Source organism: Bos grunniens, chromosome 24 (assembly GCF_055505025.1).
Source record: "Bos grunniens cultivar Pamir isolate PY7600 chromosome 24, Bosgru_T2T1.0, whole genome shotgun sequence".
Classification (NCBI taxonomy): Eukaryota; Metazoa; Chordata; class Mammalia; order Artiodactyla; family Bovidae; genus Bos; species Bos grunniens.
Window position 1 is genome coordinate 38479722 of NC_141188.1, and position 21076 is coordinate 38500797.

The window sequence follows — 21076 nt, forward strand, 5'->3', positions numbered from 1 at the left end:
TCAGCAATCCTGTAAATGAGTGCTAGGCTAAGAAAATTTATTGTTCTTTTATACTCCTAATGCATAGTCCACTTTTTTTTTTTTTTTTTTTTTTAGCTCAGTGTTGATTATACTAGATATACATTGTATCTTTAGGTTTTATAGCAAATTCTTTTTAATTTTATTTTTAAAACAAGTTATAAAACAGATGTTCTGAAGTGGAATTTCTGTGCCTTAAAAACATTTAGGCATTTTCCTTCTGGCTTGTTAATTACAAACATCTGAATGTTTTGCTATAATTTATTATTTGCTATCACTTTCAGCTTAAATATTTGTTTAAATGAAGACTTTATATTGTCTTCAATATAAAATTCAACCTGAAGTACATTCTTAAACATTTTGAAGGAGTCAGTGTATAACATTTGAGCACCAAAATTAAGTTCATTTAAGAGAAATAATTATTACTGGCTTAGCTTTTTTGGCAGTTCTGTTTTCAATTCTCAGAATTATGTTAAAATGTGTAGCAATACATATGTTCTCAATGGGCTACTAACAGTGTAAAAGAGCAGCATATTTTTCTCTATTATTGTATCCAACTCTTTTGCGACCCCGTGGACTCCTCTTTTCATGGGATTTCCCGGGTAAGAATAGTAGAGTAGATTGCCATTCCATCCTCCAGGAAATCTTCCCGACCCAGGGATTGCACCTAGGTCTCCTGCATTGGCAGCCAGGTTCTTTACAACTGAACCACCAGGAAAGCATATTTTTCTGTGTAGAATAGAACTAAATATGGATCCCATCCTTTTTTAATCCTAAGGGACTTAGTTATTAAACTGTCAAAAGGATTATATTGTAAGGTTTAAAAGAATAACCTCTCAAGAGACTTTGTCATGCAATAATGTAAATGCTTCTAAAAATGACACTGAAAACAAGTTTGGCAAAACTTGAAAAATGTGTTTTTCCTCATAAAGTTAATCAGTTTAATATGTTTGTATACTGACCAGTTACATAATGCCATGAAAGAAAGCTCACCTTTATTTGATGATGGACAGCCTTGGGGAGAAGAAACTGAAGATGGAATTATGCATAATAAGGTACCTTACTTTACCATAAACATCAGTCATCTGATATTATTTACTAAGTGTGTCATTATTGAAATTAACATAGTCTTTTGTAGAACTTGTCTCTTTTGCTTCCTGAAAATCTAAAATTTATTTTTGGAAATACTAGTCAATGGATTTACTCTTGGATTCACACTATAGTTTCCTAAAAATAAATAAGCATAGAAATTTGGAAATGTTAAGTAAAAAAGACAAGGCAATTAGAATTAAAACATAACATGTTATTGTTTATGTGTAGATATAATATTTCTTTTTCTCCCCTGTCTTTTAGAATGAAGATAATCAGTACTGGCATCATTATTCTAATATATTTTGTCGACACAAAGCATAAAAGACTGGGTCTTAAAATAGATGGCATATGGGGTTTTTGTTTGTTTTGTTTTGACCATTTTAGCTAGGGTAGTTGCCACTTCTAAAAGTGACTGAGATAAAATAGTCTAAATTGGTTCCCAGACCGTCCTTTAATGGAGCCTAAACTGTAACTAACTCCGCCCTATTTCCTGAAACACACAAATTTATGTCTCCAAATGGAGCAAACACCCACCCCAAGGAATAAATTTATAGTATTGAGATTGAACATCAGTTTCCCCTAGCTTATATAAAAGACCCAATCACTATGCGGTTCCCTAAGATGAAAAATAAACATCCTGTGTTCTAATTGTGTTCTTCACTTTCTGGAACATTTGTCATAAAAAGAAAGTAGAAATAGCCTCAACCTCATCTTTTATTACTACCTAGGCAATGGTTCAAATTCAAAGGTAAATGTACTGACTGCCATGGTGTTGCCTAATTGTTTGTTTGTTTGTTTTAGACTTAATACTTCATTGGTGATCCCTGCTAGAAAAGCAGCTAGAAAGCCTCTGATCCTCTTGAGAGAATTCTCCTCCCATGTTGCAATATGTGTGCTAGACTAAATTTATTATACCTCAGTTTTTACCCAAATAAAATTATAACACCTACTAAATTAATTAAATACTAATTTCTTGATAGTCATCCTAAAGGTTAAACCAGTCAAAGTTATTCCTGCTATCTTAGCTGTTATTTCAGATGACAATATATATAAAGAAGCTCTTTGGAAATTATAAAGTACTATTTTTAAGTTATTTTAATTTTAAATTAAAAATTAATTTTTAATTTAATTTTAAAGAATTACCAAGATACCAAACTTCACCAGGTTCTGAGTCTCTGCTTTGTGGATATAGAGACTCAGTTGTTTTTTTTTAACCTTCAAAATCAAAATCAACCAAACTTAAGAAAACTGATTCACTCTTAGCAAATTCACATCCAAAGAGAAATGAAAATCTATTTATTTCCCCCCAGTGATCCGTCTTTCCAGTTACAGGAATACTCATGCCACCTATTCAGGTTACCCCTTCCGTATCAACCAAGTAATGAGAAGGTTGCTTAGTAAGCAGAGCATCAGGGCAGAGGGAATTGGTTTGTCTTAAGGGATACTGACTTCATCTAACTGTGGAAAATTCTTATCAGCTCTCCTTGCCTCCTAACAAAGGATACATCCTCAGTGACCAGAACACCTCAGAACTGCAAAATGGAGTGTTACTTTCCCTTGGCTAAATATTGAGTGCTAATATTCTACTGTTCAGATCTCCACTAACCATGCCATTTTTTTAACCTGAAGTTACAGTGTAAATTATAGCCTTTATTAATTATGTTCTGGCTTTCATAACCAAATCTTGTCAGATTAATTGGATTTAAATGATTAGCAGTTCATTTAAATTTTTCATAGGTTAGATTATCCCCAAAGATGCTTACGTTTGCATTAATAAGCATCATCTCACCTTCTCAAAACCCTTCTCTGAAGATATGGGCTTTTCTGGGTTTTTTGGTTTTTTTTTTACCATTTACTAAATAACACCTTTATTCAAATTTAAGTGTTCTTTTAATCCTCATTATTCACTTTAGAAGTAGCAGACTGAGTAAATCTGTGCAGCATAATTAATGATATTCCCTAGGTTTGTGTCTCATTTACAGGAGTTCATGTAACCACTTGGTATTCCTGACTTTCATTATTTTCATTCATATTTAAATTTTCACTTAGAAAAGTGAAACAAACTAAATAGAGATTCACAACTGAGTTTTTAAATCTGCTTCACCCAATCAGCTATTTTTGGACTACACCATAAAATGCTATGAAAGTTTCATGACTGGTGCCGACAGCTTTGACGAGATGAATGCAGAGCTGCAGTCCAAGCTGAGTAAGTGCTTTTGCTCCTAGTGTGCTGGTGTGTAGCTTATCTTATTATGCCGAATGTTTATATGAGCTCCTCACTTTGAATGTATTTAGATACCTCCTTATTTTTATTATAACTGCTTCTTAGGTGGAGAGAAATAAAGGATGTCCTTGCTTTATTATTTTAATAAGTAAAGTACCAGTTAGTGAAAAGATCTATGGTCTCCCATAATTCATGTCAGAAAGTTAAGGGGCCATTGTATTTCCAAAGAAAGAAATTATTTTTCCACTCAGCTATGATCTAGTGACATTCAGAACTTACTGGCTAACTTTTAAAAAATTTTCCATAGGTATTTTACATCATTTTCCTTTTTTTATAATAGTCATATATAAAATGCCAGAGTGGTAGGTAAAATAGATAAGTTTAAGATGTATAAAGCTATCCTCTAAAGACTATAGAATCATTCAGAATAGGAGGATACCTGCCACTCTCAACCCAAAAAATGAAAGCATTCTCTTGTGTGTCCGTGGGATAGACCTTCCTGAAGAATAGTGAGGACAGTTTCAGTGTGTCCACGTGAGAAAGGGAGCAAGCAGAGTATATGATGTTGGGTTTCTTTTTAAAGAGGAAAATTCATAGTGATCTGAAACCATAAGCACTAGTGACTTCTTTGCTATTTTGGTTATAATTAAGCATATAAATTATATTCATGTATTCAAACTATTTATTATATACACACTGTGTGCCGCCCACGGTGTCGGCACCAGGGATACAATAATGAGTGAGAGAAATCTCTGCCCTCATGCGCTTGCATTCTATTAGAGACAATAATCAAATGAACAGTAAGTCAGATGGTGGTAAGTGCTAAGAGGAAAATGAAGCAGGGTTGGGAGGCAGAGAGTGCAGTGGACCACGGGAGGGATTGCGGTTTTACAGATGGTAGGAGGTCCCTCACTGAGAGGGTTTCAAGTAGAGACTAGAGGAAGTGAGGGAGAGAGCAATGGTAAAAACGTGGGGAAGAATTTTCTAGGCAGATAAGACCTTATGAAATTTTGGGGTTTTTTTCTCCAGAGGATTTATTTAACGTAGATGCTTCCAAGCTGGAATCATTAGCAGCAAAAAACAGAGCATTGAATGAACAAATTGCAAGATTGGAGCAAGAAAGAGAAAAAGAACCGGTTAGTAAACATGGTTATCTTCAATAGGCTTACACATTTACTGACATTCTTGTATCTCCATGGAGAAAACTAGCTATTTCTTTATATATAGAGAAAAAAAAATTTTTTAATGCATTAGCAAAATGCATTAAAATGCATAAATTTGCATTAGGAAATGCATTAGCAAAATAAGCTTCTTAAAAGTTAGGTTTTTTTTATATAGGCCACAATTCCTAATGAAAACATGTTTGGTCTCCCTAGAGCTTTGTTTTCCCTTATGATCTATCTGTCTTGGACTAACAGTGTTCAGAATATGATGAAAGAATCTTATCTACTTACATCAGACCAAAAGGATCTTTAGAACAAGGTCCCCATGTTACATACCTCATGGGAGCACCAACAAGAGGCCCTGAGCTTTGTAATCAGTGGAAAGAGAATGATAATCAACGAGTTTGTATAATATATTGTATCCTGAGGGCTTTCTAAAAGCTAAATGATGATGTCCAGATATCTAATGTTATTTTGTGTATTATGATACTGAAATGTTCTATAAAATAACAGATTTTTAAATGTTTGTGCTTTTTCAACCTGGCCGTTGACTTTATCTATCCCAAATTGGCTTCTGAAAAGTACTCCTCTCGATTGGGTAATAACAGTAAACTCCCCTTCTAGTTCTTTTTGACTCCCTCTAAAACTGAAAAGAAAACTCTAATTTATTTACCTTTCTTTAAGATGAATTTGAATATTGCTTTACTTTCAAGTAAAGTATGGAATTATTGACAAGAATAACTAACTTCATATTCTTTTTCTTTTAAAGAATCGTCTAGAGTCATTGAGAAAATTGAAAACTTCTTTACAAGCAGATGTTCAGAAGTATCAGGCATACATGAGCAATTTGGAGTCTCATTCAGCCATTCTTGACCAGAAATTGAATGGTCTCGATGAAGAAATTTCTAGAGTAGGTAAGCACAACTAGTGCTGAAAGTTCATTTCGGATGGGGCGGGAGCATACACGGGGCTCAGCACATACGGAGCAACCTTGTCATTGATATCTTTCTGCCTCTTAATGGTAAATGTTGGTAGCAGGCCGCCAAGTTTTTAGTGACTTCTATATCCGTTTCCTGAGGTTGCTATAACAAATTACCACAAACTTGGTGACTTAAAACAGTGGAAATTTATCCACTCACAAAAGGCTAGAGGCTGGAAATTGGCAGGGCCACACCTTCTCTGAAGACCCTGTGGGAGAACCCATTCCTTGCCTCTTCCAGCTTCTGGAGTCCAATGGCATTCCTGAGACTGTGGCCACGCCACTCCAGTCTCTGCCTCCATCCACACACTGCCTTCTCTGTGTGCATGTCTCTCTTCTGTCTGTGTTAATTTCTCTCTGTCTTTTCAGAATATTTATGACCTTTAGGGCCCACTTCAATAATCCAGGATAGTCTCCTTACTGCAAAATACTTAATCACATCTATGAAGACTCCTTGTCCAAATAAAGTATTGTTAACAAATTCCAGGGTCTGGCACTTCACATCTTTGGGTGACCATGATTCAACCTACTATACCTTCTAACATGTTTTCAGATACCTGGCTTTTTGAAGCCAAGACCTAACCTAAGAACATATGCTGTCTGAATATAAACATATCTTCAATTCCACCTTGTAATTAATAAGCCAGGTTTTTAAATCTTTGCTAGCCTCAGTCTGCTGTATTTGCCTTATCCTCTATCGCTATCACTACCTCCTAGGCTACTCCATAGCTTAACCTGATTGAAAATAACATGAAAAGGTGCTATAAAAGCCCAACTAAAGTTTGTTTATATCTTGTGTGTTCCTAACCTTCGTTTCATAAACACATATGGATCTTAATCATAAAACTGAAAATACTGTGGCCCATGAATTGCTTCTATGGGATGCTTCTGTGGTGCCAAAGGTAGCACAAAGAAAGATATCTACACATCACAGAGCCATTGGCTGGCAGTTTACAAAATAAATAGCTATGTGGACCTACTATACTATTTTCCCAGGTCTCTGCCTAGTTTGATTTTACTCTTTTAAGGGTTTTACGCCTGAGCCTGTCTCATGTAGGAATTATATAGATACTCCTTAGGATATTTGATTTAACTCTTATTCTTTGGAATATTGATCATCTGTCATATCAAGGACAGTAATTATCTGGAGTATTTGCTAAATTGATTTATTTTTTTCCAAGTAAGTCTGATTATATATTAGCTTTGCTCTACATCAACTCTTTAAATAGTTCACACTTGGCCACTAATATTTGTTCTCCATAATGACAAGGAAATTTAGACATCTTAATCAACTAGAATTGAAGGAACTTAATTTATTTCTTTTGCAATGCAGAACTAGAATGTGAAACAATGAAACAGGAGAATTCTCGACTACAGAATATTGTTGACAACCAGAAGTACTCGGTTGCAGACGTTGAGAGAATAAATCATGAAAGAAATGAATTGCAGCAGACCATTAATAAATTAACCAAGGACCTAGAGGCTGAACAGCAGCAGTTGTGGAATGAGGAGCTGAAATATGCCCGAGGCAAAGAGGCGGTATGTCTTACCATTCCCAGAGCAGCACCTCATCAGAACTTACCTTTGTAAAGGTCCATCCCAATTTAGAAGAACTGAGTGGGTAGAATAAATTGGCTAAAGAGGTAAAATTTTTCAGCATTGACATTTTACTAAAAACAGACTCATCCCTTCATGTCAATTCAGTAACAGCCCAATTTCTCGGTCATACTTAAGATAGCCTGTATTTTCCAATAGTGAACCAAGAAATGAAGGAAAAACGTCTCTAAAGCCGTGGAAATAGTTTTCATAAGTCCCAGGCCTTTTATTCTAGAAGTGGACATGAGTCACTTCTTCATTTACGTCCTCACTGCTCAGACGTGTTTAACATCTGCTGTGTACCGCTCACCATGTCGGGTGCAAAGGGAGGATAAAAAGACATGGGAACGTAAGAAACTGCCGTTCTAGATGACGTTTCTCTTCCGTGAGGTCAGACCTCCACCACATGCTGAGGAAGCCTATAGTACACATGAGCAGGATTTTGGTGTGCGTAGTGTAGGGTGATGGATGGCGGTGGTTTTCAGAAGGCTTCCTTGCAGATGTAAGACCTGAGCTGAATTGGGAATGTGAGGAGGGAGGATTAGCCTGGCCAGGCTGGGGAGCCAGCAAGTGACGTGTGTGGGGAAGTTAGGGAGGAAGCAGCACCAGGCACTCTACTGTCCTGAGCTTTCCATGTGGCTAGAGCCTAACAGCAAGGGATGCGGCATGTGCAGAAGATGAGACTCAAGGATAAGAAAGACCAGGTGGTGAACATCCTTGTCACGTTTAGAAGCTCAGACTTTATCCTGAAAGCTCCAGGAAGCAGACCATTAATATGTTAAACACATAAGATCACATTTCAGAAAGATCTCATTTTTGATAATGTAATAAAATGGATAGAAGGAAGCAAAGCAGTCAGATAAGGATCTGTGGGAAGTAATTGGTAGAAATCACAGACTGAAGTTTAGATAAAGCTAGTGGAGATTCAAAGAAATGGGTGGATTCTGTCTGCTTAGGAGGTAGAATGAATAAGGAGATGAAAAAAAGGGGGCCGACACCAGGGTCTGGTTTGAGTGATGGGGCAGGTAATGAGTAGTATCATCCACTTAGGAACAGAAGAGATGGAGAAGTTGGCAGTCAGGAGAGGAGATGGTAGGCTAGACCTGTTGTGCCCATGCAGCATTTAAATGAAAATATCTTACAGACTATTTTACATGGGCCTGTACTGCAGCATTAAATACCTGGGTTTGCAGTATAGATTTGGTAAAAATCTGTATATACTGTCATTGGAGCCACAGGGTAGACGAATTCACCAAGGAACAATACAGAGGAGGAAGATAGAACTCTGGAAATATCAGCATCTTGGAAGTGGACAAAGGCCCCTTAAGAAAGGCCTGAAAGGAAGTAGGTTCTCGATTCCCCTACCAGGGATCAAATCTGCATCCCCTATATTGGAAGGGCAGGGCCACCAGGGAAGTCCCAGAAGGCATGTCTTTTTAAAAAGGCTCCTTTAAGCATCTACGTTTGCCTATGGGGGCAGTTCGGGTTTTTCACCCTGATCATATTGTGAAGTTCATTATAAGCATAATGAAACAGTTTCTTGGTCAGGTTTTAACTGTTTTACATTATTAAAAATCTGTATTTTACACAGCTGTGTATGTAATTCTTAATATGGAATGCACAATTCAGCCTGAGCAATAAGCACTGCCTCATTTTTTGAGCCATTTCAGCAGATTTTTGCTTTGCCTTAATTATCTGTGCTCCCTCGTACTCCTGACCTGCTCATCTCTGTACCTGTGTATAAAAGAGAAAAATACGTATTTCTAGCCAGTGATGGTGATCGCAAAGGTCTTTGAACCTAGAATTTGGTAAACCTTTGTTGTAGCCCTGGGTTTGCCAGCACGTTTATGTGACCTCAGCACAGCATCTAACTTCTCAGAGCCTCAGTTCCCTTCTTTACAAACTGAAGTGTGATTAGACCAGGTCGGTGAACCTGAAATGTCACTTCAACAGTTATTAGCACATTTTTTCTCTCAAGCACTGTGTGGGAGAGGGGAAGTCATGAATCTCTAGACTAGGTGAACTCTGTTTACTAGCTCAAACTAGCTGTATGAGTGCTGTTTTTGATTTGGAGGATCAGGCTGAAAGAAGAAAATTACCCAGGAAGTGGGTAAGCAGTGGCCTAATGAGGGGCCAGTTGGGCCATGGTCAGTGAGAAGAAAACCTTAGGGTACTGAGTAGGAGAGATTAAAGAATGGAGGCAAAATACTAAAGTCCAGCATAAAGAGTCCACCCCTTAGTTTTCTTTCCAGACTGATTTTTATCCCACCCACCACCTCTGACTGGGAATCTGCTTCTAGAGCTCTTTGCTGAGATGGGCATTGAGGCTACCTCCAGACTCTTCAGGAGGAATGTGGTGCATGTTCTCTGTCTGAACTGGCTGGGGGAAGGAGAAATGTATCTCCTCCTGCTGTCCCCACAATCTGGCAGGATGGAGCACATGGCCTTGTGAAAACTGCTTTATTACACCAACAAAATCCTAGTGAAAAACAACAATTTCTAGGATTATTTAGTATAACGCCAGAGAGAACTCCATACCTTAGTCATCCCTGGAGAGCTACTATATTACAAATTATAGTAATTGAAATGATTTCCTGATTTATTAATGTGAAATCTTAAATTTTGCATATAAGTGTTGCTTTTAAGTTTTTAGAAATTGAAGATTATTTAAGCAGGTTCTGATAGGTACTTTTGCCCTTGCCTTCTTTCAAAGTATTCATTTTATAGATGGTAACTATATGAAAACAAATTGCCTAGACTCTGCAGGTTTGTTTATTTCGTCAGATACTGAGTACTCTATGCCAAGTACTGTTCTAGTTGCAAGGGATGCAGCTGCTCTCGTGGAGCGTGCTTTCAGGTGATGGCGATGAACACATGAGTAATCTCTCTCAGGTGGTTACAAGTGCTCTGAAGGGTAAAGTAAGAGAGTAGAGAAATTGGGGGTGTTATGTTAGAGGGAAAGACTTCTGATGATGTAACTTGAACAGAACCCTGAACGGAGGGAAGAAGACCAGGAAATGTGGAATATGTTAGTAAAATATTTTTATCAAAACAGTTGAAATAACATTCAGAGACTTGAGTGACTACATTTCACTCGTTTTAAATAAATGAAATGTTTTATTTTGTACATTGACAAAGCTAAGGTTTGTTTCTGTTTGATAATTTCTCTGTCTGGTACTTTAAAAAGTGAATTTTAGTTAATACCTCAACATGGACTTTTATTCCAAACTCCTCGTCAGATAAATGGAAGAACAATACTATTTTGTTGTTGTTATTCAGTCACTAAGTCATGTCCGACTCTTTGTGACCCCATGGGCTGCAGCACGCCAGGCTTCCTTGTCATTCACTATCTCCCAGAGTTTGCTCAAACTCATGTCCATTGAGTTAGTGATGCTGTCTAACCATATTGCTTACTAATTAATTATGGTGTTAAAACTATCTTAAAATTTAGTGTGAATAAAATCTTTCATTCTTTATATTTTAAAACTGCTACTGTTACTACTAAAAATGCCAACTTTAAAACTAATGAAAAACACATAATCTTTGAATAAAGCTGCAAAAAAAAAATGCCAATTGAAAACCATATGGAATAGAATTGTTTGTTTTATTTCAGTGTTTCTTTTTGTGTTCTCTTCTTACAGATTGAAACACAATTAACAGAGTATCATAAATTGGCTAGAAAATTAAAACTTATCCCTAAGGGTGCTGAAAATTCCAAAGGTTATGACTTTGAAATTAAGTTTAATCCTGACGCTGGCGCCAACTGCCTTGTCAAATACAGAGCTCAAGTTTATGTACGTAATCGTGAGTACTTCGAAGGTTTTTAAGTGATATGATTGATGTCTGCTCATAATATTTATAACTAACAGTTTAAACTTCAGCAGGTCCATAACTCAGGACTAAATGTAGAAATACAACACTGAAACTTGCCTTCTTTCTTCCTGGTAGTAGACCCCTGCTCTCTGTTGTACCGTACTCTTCGAATTATAAAGCCTCATCTTCCTTCTCTTCCTCTAAAAGATTTTATTATATATAAAATAGATGCAAAGATTAAGACAAAAATGAGACCTGATGCTTGCTCTCAAGTTGCTACTACTCATCTCAAGGGAGAAAGACAAAATAAATACTTTATACATGCTTTATTAGAAGTCTTTACACGATATACTAACAAGATCAGTTCTTCTCAACTGAGAGAAGTCTCTACAGCAAAGGTGAACCTGGAATGAAATCTTCAAAGATGAGATATTTATGGGGTGATCTGTGGAAAGGTTTTCAGGCACAAGGACACACAGGAAGGCATGAAGTATAACAGAGCTTTAAGTACCACCAGCGGCCAATAATGAGAGTACTGTACATAATTTTCAGATATGGCCAAGGATGTAATTTGAGGAAGAAAAATTTTAAGTGCCCCCCAAAAAATGTTAATTTTCAAAATAGTTTTTAATATAAGAATGTCAATTAAAGTCTAAAACCATGTGTTTTTTTCTCTTAAGAATCATTCATTCGTTCCGTGAATTATTTATTGAGTATCAACTACATTCCATACCAGCTAGATGCTGAGATAAAATACCCAGAAAGAGGAATTCCCTGGTGGTCCAGTGGTTAGGATTCAGCCAGGTCCAGGTTAAATCTCAGGTTGGGGAACTAAAATCTCTCGAGCTGCACAGCACACCAAAAAAAAAAAAAACCACACACACACACACACATGTAAAGATACAGTCCCTACGTTCCATGTTGCAGTTTATTGGCAGACAGATTTTGATTAAATCTAAGCTTATTTTCAATAGAAAAAAAATGCATCCAATAAACAGTTAATCTTTTACTCTTGTTTCTCAAGCAGCTGCTTGGTAGGTAGGCAGATAGAGTTTACTCACCTGTGTTTTGAGTAGTTTGATGTATCAGTGCAAGAAAACAATTTCTGGATCAAATTACTGTAGAAAAGATTACCCAATGCAAAAAGAATGCATATTCTCAGAAAAGAAGAATCTTTTCTTTGCCCCCTGGAAATAGTTTTACATAATAATAGGACAATAAAAATAGCATCAAGAAGATGCAGCCCCCGCTGTCTACCAATAAGTAGTATTTGGAGAAAGGTTCTTAAAGAGATTAAAGAGGCAACTGCATCCTTCAAAAAAGAACTGCCAAAATTTAAAACTCAGCAAAGATTTCAGAAGACCTACTGAAAACATAGTAGGGTTTTGAAAACATGTAGGGTTTTGAAAACATGTAGAGTTTTCTTTTGGAGCAATGAAATTGTTACAGAATGAGAATACCTTGTGAATGTACTAAATGCCATGGAGTTGTATACTTTTTTTAAAAGAGTTGTGGGTGAGAGAACACCTCCCTCCTGCCTCCCAGTTTTGGCAAGCCAACTTGAGCAATCACCAGCTGGAAAACCATGGCCACTGAGAAGTCCTGGGACATCTGACAAAGGCAGGCATAAGCTAAGCTTTCTTACCTTGTCAGCCTCCTAGACCTCAGACTGAAAAAGCCGGTGGAAGGGGAAGTGGTGAGAGCCCCTTTTCTCTCACTCTTATGTTAAGTCCTGCCACAGGAACTCAGGAAAAGTAGAGAGGGAAATTGCCCTCTCCCTGACAGGGTCCAGATCTTCCTTGTTCCTTCTGCAGCCTCAGTCCTACTTTGCGCGGCTTCTACATCCCAGTCCTTGTTGGATAGACAATCGTCATGTTTCAAGTCTTCTGCTATTAACAACAGAGTTAGAATGAGGAGCAAAAAAAATGAAGAGGACATATAAGGCTAAAGAATTGGAAAGGATTAAGGGGAAAACGATGCATGGAGAGAACAGAGCATAAAAATAAAACCTACATATAATTTGTTTTCAAGAAAGATAACATTAAATTACATGTACTTAAAGAATGTTTAAGTAATAGCAGTGAATTTCCAGAATAGAGAAGCCAGTCTAGAATTTTGCAAGTATTCAAAACCAAAAGCAAGTTACATTCTATAGTTATGGAAATTCCAGTAAAATTAGTTTTATTTTCTTATTGATGGTGTATTAACTTAGATTTAAAACACCGTGGCTTCACTTTTCTCCAAAAGATTCCTCATGAGAGAACTTGTGGAATTATATCATATGTAACTGACATTCCTATGTGTTTTATAGGCACCACTCAAGGAACTGTTGAACCAAACTGAAGAAGAAATTAATAAAGCTCTAAATAAAAAGATGGGTTTAGAGGATACTTTAGAACAAGTAAGTAATGAAACAGTTGTTATACATACAATGTTTTGTGGTTTCCAATTGCTAAGGAATGGATTTTTAATAAAATACGAAAAATGAGTTATACCCTTGACCTAGAAACACTTGAAGTAACTTTTTAAGTAACTTAAACATTCTAAGCTTCACATATCATTAATGATGAAGTGATATGAAACTGAGTAAATCTCCCTTTTTTTCTAATGGCAAATCACCTCTTATAACTTGAGGTGATTTAGTAATATTCGTTTTTTTAGTAAAAGGAAATTGAAATAACTACCTTAGAAGTGAGTATATATCATTTGCAGTTAGAAGCTAACTAGCTATGATTGATAAGAGACTTCCGTTTACCAGATTCTTCATTCAGGACCATGGAATTCAGGGAGATTCAATTTTAAATGCCTATAAAATTCTTTTTCTGAAAGTAGGTTCAGAAAATTCCTGCTTCTGAGATACTTGAAACATACAATCACCAATATAGCTGAGAAAGAAGACTATTGTATTCGATAACCTTTAGGGTAGGGTAAACATTGTTATAATTGATTAAGAAAAGTTAAAAACTCCTCAAATACAAACAAAAGGTATTATTTACATGGCGTGGACTGTAGCCCACCAGGCTTCTCTGCCTAAGGGGATTCTCCAGGCAAAAATACTAGAGTGAGTTGCCATGCCCTCCAGCAGGGGATCTTCCCAACCCAGGGATGTAATCTAGGTCTCCCACACTTGCAGGCGGATTCTTTACCATCTGAGTCACCAGGGAAGCCTATTTGTTTATATAACACCAAACAATTAAAGCAACCGCCTAGCTAATTCAACTCTTTGAAAACTATGTTCTGGCTAACAGATTTTAAGATATAAAAGAAATCCTATCTTTTTTGAGAATAGAAGCTTGTTAACTTTTCCTCATCTGAAAATAAAATCTATGCATTTCACAAATAACTTTAAAAGTAACGCACACTTTTTTTATATTAACAAATTTTCATCAATACTTACTTTGTATTAGAATTTTTCACACCTCCCACACATAGAAAAAGTTGTTAGATAAGTGAAGAGTTTCATGATACTATTGTTATTGTAATTTAGGGCTTCTATAAATGTGTGGGTTTTGTGACTATCATGGGGAAAAGATAAGAATTAGGACTGCTTTAACGGGTGTGCCCCAGTGGTGATGGTTATTTGAGGTGAAGTGTTTAGCCCACTTCAGTACAGTTTCTCTCTGGTTGGAGTGGGCAGTAAGCCTGAAGGCTCAAAAAAGTATGAATTTCAAGCAGTAGGAGCCTCTTGACTGAAATCTGTTTCAGACTACTTGAAACTTTTTAAAGGCTATAGGCAGGAAAAATTGGGCAGGGTAGGGACGCAATTATGAAATGCCTACTATAGTTTAGGCACCATGTTAATGTCCCAAAGATCAATATAACCAAAGCTTATATGAAATACAAAGTCCCATTCAGAGAAGACTAACATATGCTATTATGCTAATCAGATTTGCTTTTTGTTTTTGTTTTTTTCTGCAAGACTCCTTTGGTCATAGAATAAAGTGACTGAGAGGGAAGGCAACTGAAATTAAGAGGTTAAGCTGTAGTACTCAAGTAGGAAATTATGGACATAAAGGGAGGAAACGAAGAAAGGGGACAGGTTGAAGAAATGTTGAGGCAGGACCCAAGCATTTTGTGGCTGAATGAATGCTAGGAGAGAAAGGAGGAGCAACAGTGACTTCTGTTTTTCTAGGGTAGGCAGCGTAAATTAGGAAGAAAACGAGGCTGGGAGTGGCCAGGGCAGTGCAGGAGATGTTGAGCTCGCTTTCCATGAGAGACGAAAAGGAAGCTGAAGCAATAGATTGAAATATAAAAAGGATACTGGGTCTGAAGCCAGGGATGTGGGTGACATTTCTTAGAATGTGTAGAAGAAAGTAGCAAAAGATTGGCAAAGGAAGGAAGTAGACGGAATAGTTGGAGAATAATCAGAAGGAGGAGGATACACTGTAAAAGTCAAGTAAAGAAGAAAGAGTGACCCTAACTAAACTCACTGTGGTAAAGAATTCACAGCGTATAGAAGGAAGTGAGAAGGGGCTTCCGTGGTGGCTCAGACAGCAAAGAATCTGCCTGCAATGCAGAAGACCCAGGTTCAAGCCCTGGGTCAGGAAGATCCCCTGGAGAAGGGAACCCACTCCAGTATCCTTGCCTGGAGAATTCCATGGACCAAAGAGTTCACAATATATACATAATCATCTTGCTGTACATCTTAAACCCATGCAATGTTTTTTTTTTTAATTGAAGGATAATTCCTTTATAGTATTGCCTTGGTTTCTACCAAACATTAACGTGAAACAGCCATAGGTCTACCCATGTAAACCCATGCAACATTATAGGTCAATTATATCTCGATAAAACTAGAAAAAAAGGGAGTGATCAGTGATGTCGTATGCTTGAGAGACTAAAACCTGAAACTGTTTTTAACTTTTATAGCCGATTAACAATGCGATAGTTTCAGGTGAACAGCAAAGGGACTGAGCCATACATATACATGTATCCATTCTCCCCCAAAACTCCCCTCCCATCCAGTCTGCCACATAACATTGAGCAGAGTTTCCTGTGCTGTACAGTAGGTCCTTGTCGGTTTCTAAGTATAACAGTGTGTACATGCCCATCCCAAACTCCCTAACTATCCCTTCCCTCCATCAACCTTAAGGTTCCCTCAGCAACCTTAAGTTCATTTCTAAGTTTGTGAGTCTGTTTCTATTTTGTAAGTTCATTTGTATCATTTCTTTTCAGATTCCACATTTAAGAGATGTCGTACAATATTTCTCCTCCTGTCTGACTTCGCTCAGTATGACAGTCTCTAGGTCCATCCTTGCTGCTGCAGATGGCATTATTTCATTTTCTTTAATGGCTGAGTGATATCCATGGTGTGTGTGTGTGTAGATATACATATGTATATCTTAATGTACATTTTCTTAATCCATTCCTGTGTCTATGGACATTTAGTTTGCTTCCACGTCTTGGCTATTGTAAATAGTGCTGCAATGAACATTAGGGTGCTAAAACTATTTTTTGATTTGACAAGTAGTTTAACCAAGTTAAGATGGCCTAAGATAAAATAGCAGTTTGAAATAGTAAAGGTTAAACAGTAGCAAAACTAATCAATCTGATAAGTACTTTAAAATAATCCCCAAAACCGTTCAAGAAAAAATGAGAAATGGATAAACTATAAATATGTAGGGAATTTACTTAATTTATGAAGTAATACAAAAATCTATCTTTAAGAAATTTTGCTTATAAGACTAGTTTAACCCTCATACCACAAAGATACCACAAAAGAAGAAAAACCAATCACACTTATGGGTATAAGTATAAAGTTTAAATAATAGCAATTAAAATTTGTTTAGCAAGTATTTTTCTTAAGAGTCTGCTATATATACCTGTACTATAATCAGTGTTGGTGATATAATATCTTTCTTTGTGAATTCTTATTTGTTTGGAAAGGTGAGTGTGAAAACAATTATAACAAATTCATAAGATTTTTGGAGTATAAATACAGCATGTTGTGGATTCTCCATACACCTACCTAAGATAAGCATAGGTTCTTTCTGAAGGAGGTGGTAGATGAGCTGAGTTGTGAATAGCAAGTAGGAGTTGGCCAGTGGATACACAAAAGGATACAAACACAGACACACATGCCTGCCTCTGAAGGCCCGGACACCAAAGACCATGATGTATTAAAGAATTACCTTGAGTCTAAGTAGGATAGGGAAGAAGCCTGGGAAAACAAAAACCTAATTCTGAAGAGACTTACTTGTTCTTACTTACTGGTAGAATTTTTATTCTGTAGGCAGCAGGTACCACTGAAGGTTTTTTAAGTAAGGGAATAAAACCTGTGTATCTTAGTAAGCTTACAGTGTTGACATTCTGAAGAATACTTTAGGAGGTACGTGTGACTGGAGACATACAATTAAGAGACCTAACAGTATCCTGAGCTGTAAATGGTAAGGAGGCAAACCAACGCTATTGCAGTGAGGATGGAGAACAGAGATTTAAAGGTTAAAACAGGGAATTCCCTGGTGATCCAGTGGTTAGGACTCTAAGCTGTCACTGCTGAGGGCCCAGGTTCGATCTCTGGTCGGGAAGCTAAAAATGCTGCAAGCTATGCAGCACTGCCAAAAAAAAAAAAGATTCGAGCAACATTAGTCATCCACTTAGAAGTGAAGGTTAAGGAAGAGAGTGAGATTAAGAATGTCCAGGAGTCCAGCTTTGGTATACAATATTAAAGAAAAGTTACTTAGGACACTTGTTAGCAGTGGTAAGTTAGACTCTGTTCAAGAGGGGCTATTACAGTGGAGTTTGGTAGTAGGTGAGAGAGATGGGGCTTATCCCAAAGGCAACAAAGAAAAGTGGGAATTTATAGCTAAGGAGCAGGGTGGGGATCAGCAGCTGGAAATATCAGAGTTGGGGTATTCTGTCTAAGCACCATCCTAATCGGTTTCTTTCTGAAGGCCGGCCAAGGTGAAAAGTCATCACCTGGAGTGTGGCACAGGATGAGGAACCTGATCAGATATTCAGGATGGGAGATTCTGGTTTAAGTGACTTGGCAGGATTCTTGCTTAAAATTGGATAACACAGAGACAAACATGAAAGCCCAAGTCAATCTAATTGAGAAGAGTTCAGAAGATCCTAAGTAGTTTGGTCAAAAAGAGATTCTTTGTCAGTGACAATGTTCTATAACCTTGATGAAAAATACAAAGAAGGTTGTAGAACAGAATTTCAGCCTGGGATATGCCGTTGCAGGTCTCTGGGACATCAAAGTAGAGAATGTCCAGTAGGCAGTTGAAGTTTGGAAATAATAAAGATACAGGTAGGTATTTTTAGCTTGCATGTAATTAACAGCCAGGAGATCCCCCAGGTATGAGAATGAGCGAGAGCTCTCCCAAGTGAGCAAATGAGAATACAGCCAGAGAGATTACTAGGAGAATGTCCAAAGTACAAGCAGAGAAAGAGAAATCTATTGAATTAGAAGAACCCCCACCCCCACCCCCAAGACTTAAAGAGGAAACAAGGAGTTTCCATGATCTTAGAGACCAGGGAAGAAAGTTTCAATAAGGAGTGGTCAGTAACCACAGGTCTTACTCAGATTAAGTCTGAAAAGCGCACATTGGCTTTAATCATAAAGATGTTCCTCCTGACATTTGCAAAAGCAACATGAACCAGAGGAGCCAGAAAGCATGTTTCTGTGGAGTGTAAATGGTGAAAAGGAAGATACTATAATCCAAATAGGTTATTCTTCATGGGCTGCTACAAATCTATTGCAGATGTTTGAATCCACGGAAAGGTGGTGAAACTGTGGCTGAAAAGTGGTGTGTGGGAAAGATTTTTGGTTTGGTGTGTGGTTTTCTTGTTTTTATAGGAGAGGGTTGTTTGGTTTTGAAGATGAGGGGGAGTTCAACAGGAAAAGGGTGAAGTTTAAAAAAGCAGGAACAAAAGACCTTGATGGATTTGAATGTGGTCCATGAAGAAATACAAAGGCATGAGATCCAGAAAAGAGCTGAAGAGGTTATTTCTCTTCATGAAGAAAATGTGTGCCCTGCATCCTTAAACTAACTGGAAGGAAGAAGGAAAGGTCTCATGTTGGTTGGTTGGTTGGTTGGTTGGAGGCAAGAAGTGATGGAATTCCAGTCTGGTGGCTTCTATCAATTATAGAAGGAAAATATCATCTGATTAATTGATGATTTCTTTGTGACTTGAGAGCTAAGAAAGAAGGGAGGGAGGAAGGAAGTCAAATATTAATAGTTAGGAGTTGCTTTGGTGACTTATTTTTAATTCCTCTCCTGTTTATTGCAATGGAATGTGTATTCATAATCAAGAGGAGGGAGAGGAAATGTCTAATTAATTGGTAAAACTGACATGGCAAGAAGCGCTGCTCAGTTAAAAGTAAACACATTTGACCAACCATGAGGGCCTAGTAGAAGTTCTGGTTATTGGAGTGTCGATTTTGGCCTTATTGCAAGTGAATTTAATAAAACAGTTTGTTTGCTTCAGAAGTAGCATCTTTAGATTGGAAGCAAAGTTTATAGCTTCAGTAACTGGTCTTTAAAATGTGAAAGGCGAGTGATGTAGAAAAAGTCCTTGGAGTTCATTTTGAGTTCTGGGCATATGCTAGTTGAATGATCCTGAGTAAACTGCATTCTTTCCAGCCCACTTTTCTCTCTCTTGAATAGGAAAGGAATGTCCCTTTCAAGATCTTTGGATGACTGAATGACAAGTACTGTGTGCAAGGAAAAAAAAAAAGACAGTACCATACTGCAAGTTTCTTAAATAAGTTTAGTCATTTTACCATCCTACCTTTCACCAAATAACAATAGCTTCACTAAATTTTTCCCAAATCGTGTGTTTTGTTTTAAATTTATGTATGTGTAGAATAATCCTTTTAAAGAAAGACATCAACTACTTTCTGTTTCCTGTTGCAAATACTATCCTCTTGATCTAGCTGAAAAACATTCTGTATTAATTACCAATATCAACTGGTATCAGCACTTGTCAACAGGAAATGAAAGAAACACTTTTTTTTTTTAAGGAACACTTTTTTTCTTCCCCATTTTGGTTTCAGCAGATCTTAAAGCTCAAACTTGAACAAGATTAAACGTTAACTTGATTACTCTTTGGAAGAATGCATTGACTATAACCAATTAGCAAATATTATCAAATAAAATCAGTTTGAGTAGTTCTCTTTAACATCCCAGAAAGTGAACACACAAATGAAAGCCACATAACTAAAGTAGATAAAAATCTAAATAAAGTTAAGACTTGAAAACGGCAGGGGAAGGAGTGGGTGGGACGAATTTAGAGAGATTCATTGACATAAATACACTACCATGTGTAAAATAGATAGTAGGAAGCGGCTGTAGGGAACTCAGCTCGGGGCTCTGTGATGACCTAGAGGGGTGGGATGGCGCGGGAGGGAAGTGATGTATGTATATGTACAGCTGATTCATGGTGTAGAGCAGACACTAACAACATTGTAAAGCAAATGATGTTCCAATTTTAAAAATAAATAAAACCTATCCATTAAATGGAAGAGAAAAAAATACCTAGAGAGCAAAACAATTTATATTTAAGGACTCTGACAGCTACAGAAAAATAGAAAAACAGATATTGGTATCTCTATTTTACTGAGAATTAAGCCAAATTTTTTTATTCCTAACTAATGCCCTACTATACCATTCTACATTTAAATATTATATATTTTTTTAAAATGCCACCTTGAAATTAACTTTTCTTGGAAAAAAATTAAATTTGTATGACATGAAAGGTAAAAGGCCACAAGAACTAGAAGAAACAAAATGGTTCAGTTAGTTGGTTGATAATACAAAAGTTTTATAACTTATGAAAAATTTTTTGGTGTATAGTTATGATTTCTCAACCAAAGTTTTATTCCTCAAGTTAAGTACAATGATCACAGAAAGCAGGAGAAGTGTACGAACTCTGAAAGAAGAAGTTCAAAAGCTGGATGATCTTTACCAACAGAAAATGAAGGTGAGAGTTTTGCCATTTGTTTAGGTTCTCCAAAGCCATGTTGATGGACTAGGCACCTGTTCCGACATCAAGCTTAAATCTTTGAGCTATATCCTATATCTTGTCTACAGTAATCTTCTTGTCCAAAGTTTATTGTAAGGAGTTATTTCTTTTCTAAAGAACTTTTTTCTGGAATTGCGCTATTTTACCATAGACCATGTTTAATACTCCACTACTACTTTGTATTTACATTTGTGATTCAGTATATTTCCTATATACAGGCTT

The 21076-nt window shown here is 36.9% G+C and overlaps 1 protein-coding gene across 3 annotated transcripts in view; it reads left to right on the top strand.

The window, feature by feature from the left end:
- Nucleotides 1-21076, top strand: part of NDC80 (NDC80 kinetochore complex component) — a 33616-nt gene that overhangs the window by 8647 nt on the left and 3893 nt on the right. For 2 of the 3 annotated variants that reach the window (XM_086373071.1, XM_086373070.1), the window contains 8 exons: nucleotides 984-1073; nucleotides 3223-3316; nucleotides 4364-4470; nucleotides 5267-5411; nucleotides 6810-7015; nucleotides 10714-10866; nucleotides 13197-13286; nucleotides 20720-20812. In XM_086373071.1, coding sequence (XP_086229197.1) covers nucleotides 984-1073; nucleotides 3223-3316; nucleotides 4364-4470; nucleotides 5267-5411; nucleotides 6810-7015; nucleotides 10714-10866; nucleotides 13197-13286; nucleotides 20720-20812 — 978 coding nt within the window. Of the gene's footprint in view, nucleotides 1-983; nucleotides 1074-3222; nucleotides 3317-4363; nucleotides 4471-5266; nucleotides 5412-6809; nucleotides 7016-10713; nucleotides 10867-13196; nucleotides 13287-16060; nucleotides 18131-20719; nucleotides 20813-21076 lie in introns of those variants that run through there. The other variant, XM_086373072.1, reaches the window with a different exon arrangement.